Raw genomic sequence first — 4,227 nt, 5'->3', positions numbered from 1 at the left:
CGGGCCTCTCACTCGAGCCCCCCTCATCCACACGCCTGCATGGACTGGAGCTTGCAGCTCTGGTTATTGGGTTGCAAAAATCGTCGGTCCATCGGACTAGGAGTTCCAATGGAGTTACTCTAAGAGAGAGCGCTTATTGGAGAGGTTTACTTTATGTCATAAGATTTCTAATTGAAGCATGATAGAAAAGCCAATTTGGATTTCTTTCTTTGTTGGCTTCCAATGGAGCTGCTCTTTAGTTGAACTTTTTATTTACTCATTTTTGTTTGCAAGTTATTTCTTGTTAAATATTTTTGTTTTACATCAACCCTCTTTTGTTGGGGTTTACTCAATGTTTCTATTCTTAAAAATATCCCTTGTCTATTGTTTTACCAGCATTGTGCTCAATGTGTCCAAAAGTTCAATCAGATGAATCCAAATTAAGAAAAGATAAGAAATCTTTGATTTTGTATTGTACACATAATTGTCGATCAATTATTTGATTTCGCTTCTGAATATACCTTTAACTAATCAAATCAGCATTGTGCTTAACGTGTCCAAAAATTCAATCACATGAATTCAAATTTTGAAAATATGAGAAATCTTTTGATTTTGTATCTTACACATACGTGTCAATTAATCATTTGATTACGCATCTGACCTTTAACTAATCAATCTTATTCAGGGTCCAAATTAGACTGTTCAATGGCAAAAGAACCATCCTTCTTATTCTGTACTTCAATAAGTTAAGATCAACAAATGTGAGCGATCTAGTACATACTTGTGGATTATTCAATCAACATTTAAGTAATAATTCAATCATATAGAATCACGTTATATAATTTACAAAATATAATTTTAATAATTCGATCAATCATTTTATTACGTATCACAGTATTATCTTTGTTAGGAATAAAAAAAAGGGACATTTTAAATGCGGTCCCTAGCTATCAATATTCTTTGATTGAAACCTTATTTGTTTTTAGTTTTTTATCGAAGTCCCTGACATTAATGGAATAATGTAAGCTACTATAGTTTTTATATTAAAAATTAAAAATTGTATTTGTATTTGTTTATATTAATGAGATTTTAAATAAAACCCATAATTTGTGGGATTAAAAATAATAAAATATAAATTATACTCAGTATTATAGTGTGTGCATACACACACACACACATATATATAGGTAGATTCATCAAATTAACAAAAAAAAATTATTGTACCAAAACATGGGTACATTCTTCAAAACCAGAGGAAATAAAAAAGAAGATATTAGGCTTAATAACATTAGTAAATTTTTGTGATTAAACTTGACATGAATACATTCTCAAATCAACGAAAAAGAATGTACCCATATAATTTTAAAAATTGATTAAAAAAATTGAATGGATTTTATATTGAAAAATTGGGTACATTTTGTATTAAAAAAGGGTACATTTTACCTATAACAAATTGGTATATTTAAGAATGGTACATATAAGATTTAAAAAATTGAAAATTATATGAATGGGTACATTTAAGATTAAAAAAAATTGAGATTATTTTTATAAAAAAAAAAAACTAATAGGTACAAACTTATTCTAATTTTTATTTTGGAAATGTTTGAATAAAAAATTAATTAGGAGTTTAATAGAGGTGTGAGTATTAAAACCCTAAATCAATTACTAATTTTTATTTTAAAAAATTATGTAATTAACATGTAAATTCATTATCACATTAATGCTAAGGACTTCAATCAAAATTTGAAAACTAATAAAGTCTCAGTCAATGAACATTAGTAACTAAGGACTAGATACTATTTTTTCCAAAAAAAATTCATAACAAAATAAAACAAAACTCAATTGTTGATCGATATAGAATAAAATTTTGGTGTAGTAACTCACTTGGCCTCTAGCTATCCTTTTTTTTTTTTTTACTGAATCAAAAGAGATAGGGGCCAAGTGAGTGACTGCACCAATTTTGTCCCCTAACAACAAATTATCTTTGTAAGTTCCAAGTGAAAGAACGTGTGGAGTATATGGATTTAAAAAGGATGGTGCTATCCACGCATTCTTTTTATTTTTCACACATTCATCTCAAATTTCGGCCGTCAGATCGAATGAATGGAAGAAGATCAATAGACAAAAATCAATAAGGGTGTATGGGAGATAAAAAAAGAGAGTGTGAATAACAATACCCTTAAAAATAATCCTTATTAGCAGTATAGCTGTCATCATTTATTTACAAACCAAACTGTCATCCTTAAATAAGATTTTGCAGTAAAATTTGAATTTTAGATTGAATTTAGATGTACCTACAAATACAATTTGTACCTAAAATAAATAATGAAATAGAATAGTGATTAAAATCAAAATTATATAACACTTGGTTTGAATGTAAACTACAATTTTATCCAATGATGAAAATCCAAATACCCCAATTTTTAAGAAGATTATCTTCAAAAATGGAGTTGCAAAGCTTTTACTTTGAACGTGAATCATGCGCCATTCTGACAGCATCTTTGTCTCCATTTAAACTTGGTGAGTCAATGTAACTAGTTCTTGAATTCAACAAAGCCGCGGGTTTAAATTTAATTTTTTTCATAAAAAGAAGAAAAACAACTAATCTCGTACATGAATCTGTGTACATTGTTGTCATTTTCTGCATCCAACAACCGTAACGCTTCTCACTTTGCATGTTATCTCCAGAGAGGTAATTTAAATACATTAATTACACCGGATATGGATGTCGTGAACGAAATCCAATCAAAGTGATAGTTGTTGTGAATTTAAGAACGGATGCCAGGAAAAAAAAAAAAAATCATATACGGGAGGTTATAAAAACTTCTGCACTCGAAGAACAATTGTCATGCATCTATTTGTGCTTATAAACAACTTGCTATGCATTATCCTAATCTAAAATTTTGAATTTAGGAAATTTCCTAGTGTGCTTCGTGGTGCCATAAAACTTACCTAACGTGACTATCAATTTTAAACACATGTTATTTTTTAATTGAACTGTTTTCTGTATGTAACTATCACATGAATGAGAGTTGTCACGTGACATCAAGGACCCCACACTTTTTCACCTATTTAATGTAGCTTTGTACCAGTTATTTACCATACAACATTCTTAGTTCTTCTCTTACATACCTACCACCTCACAATCAAAATGTCCTCCTCCAGTGTAATTAGCCAAGTGACACTCCACACTCTCAACAACACTAATCGAGAAATTTTTTCTCGATTGGTGCTCACTCTCCACCGTGATGTAGCGGAGTCCTTGATGATTATGGCGTTGTGGCTCTTCCTTCAGGAGAAGGGCTACAACAAATTCGTGCACAGGATGGTGAGGCTTCCAAACGCTGTACTCAGTGCTTTAGCTGACGAAGCTGTCCAATGTTTGAAGTACCTAGAGTCTACCGATTGCCCTAGAACCATTTCAAGAACTGCACCCAATGGTGGTAGCCTACGCCTTACTAAAAGGCTCCTGGGGAAGGAAATTTCACTCCAAATCATCAGCGTAAACCGATACACATTAATCAGTGGGGTAAAAAATTTCGTTACCAATGTTTGTGCTAGAATTTTTACCGACATTTTGCAGAGGATTTTGTTTCCTCTGTCCCATGCACATTTTAGTCCGGAGGATACTTTTGTAATCCCGTTATTCCCAAACGGGCTGTTTGGTAACGTGAAAATAGTGAACCCCGATAGCTCCATCGACCATGGTGTTCCCACCGGAGGGTTATGGGTTTGGAGCCCCTTTCTTGAACTGTCCGTGGATGATCGGACTATGTTCCTAACATTTTCTAGAGGCTTCCCTGTGTCACAATATGAGGTCAAGGAGTTATTCATGGAACTTTTGGGATCTGAAACCTGTGTGGAAAATGTGCAAATGGAAAATGTTCCTCCTAACGAACAACCTTTGTTTGCTAAATTGGTGTTGAGTACCGTAGTTTATGTTGATCGTGTTCTGAAAGGTACTCGAGTTTCGAAGTTTAGGATCAATGGAAAACACATATGGGCTCGGAAGTATGAACGCAGGGATTAGACGTGATGATCTCAAAGAACAAAGCTCGACAGTTTCTGATGTTTAAGATTTCAGGTTCTTCTTGTATCTTTTTGTCATTAGAGCTGTGACATTGTACTCAAATCCTATATGGATGAAAATAAAATGCTTTGTTTCAGATTTAGTCTTTGCAATTCCTTATTTTACTTCTCAAGTTCTATACTATTCTGAATTGTAGTATATTATTTTGAACCCTCGCG

General features: G+C 32.4%; 1 protein-coding gene across 1 annotated transcript; it reads left to right on the top strand.

Annotated features, from left to right (window-relative positions):
- Positions 1–3,130: 3,130 nt before the first annotated feature.
- Positions 3,131–4,009, top strand: LOC126602627 (uncharacterized). Its single transcript, XM_050269548.1, has one exon. The coding sequence runs from the start codon at positions 3,131–3,133 to the stop codon at positions 4,007–4,009; it is 879 nt and encodes a 292-aa protein (XP_050125505.1).
- Positions 4,010–4,227: the final 218 nt, after the last annotated feature.

The sequence above is a fragment of the Malus sylvestris genome, chromosome 15, assembly GCF_916048215.2.
Source record: "Malus sylvestris chromosome 15, drMalSylv7.2, whole genome shotgun sequence".
Classification (NCBI taxonomy): Eukaryota; Viridiplantae; Streptophyta; class Magnoliopsida; order Rosales; family Rosaceae; genus Malus; species Malus sylvestris.
The sequence above is the reverse complement of the archived record's forward strand: the minus strand, read 5'-3'. Positions and strand labels throughout refer to the sequence as shown.

Bases quoted from the DNA above. Each gene is read 5' to 3' on its own strand.
- LOC126602627 (XM_050269548.1), top strand. From the start codon at position 3,131: ATGTCCTCCTCCAGTGTAATTAGCCAAGTGACACTCCACACTCTCAAC.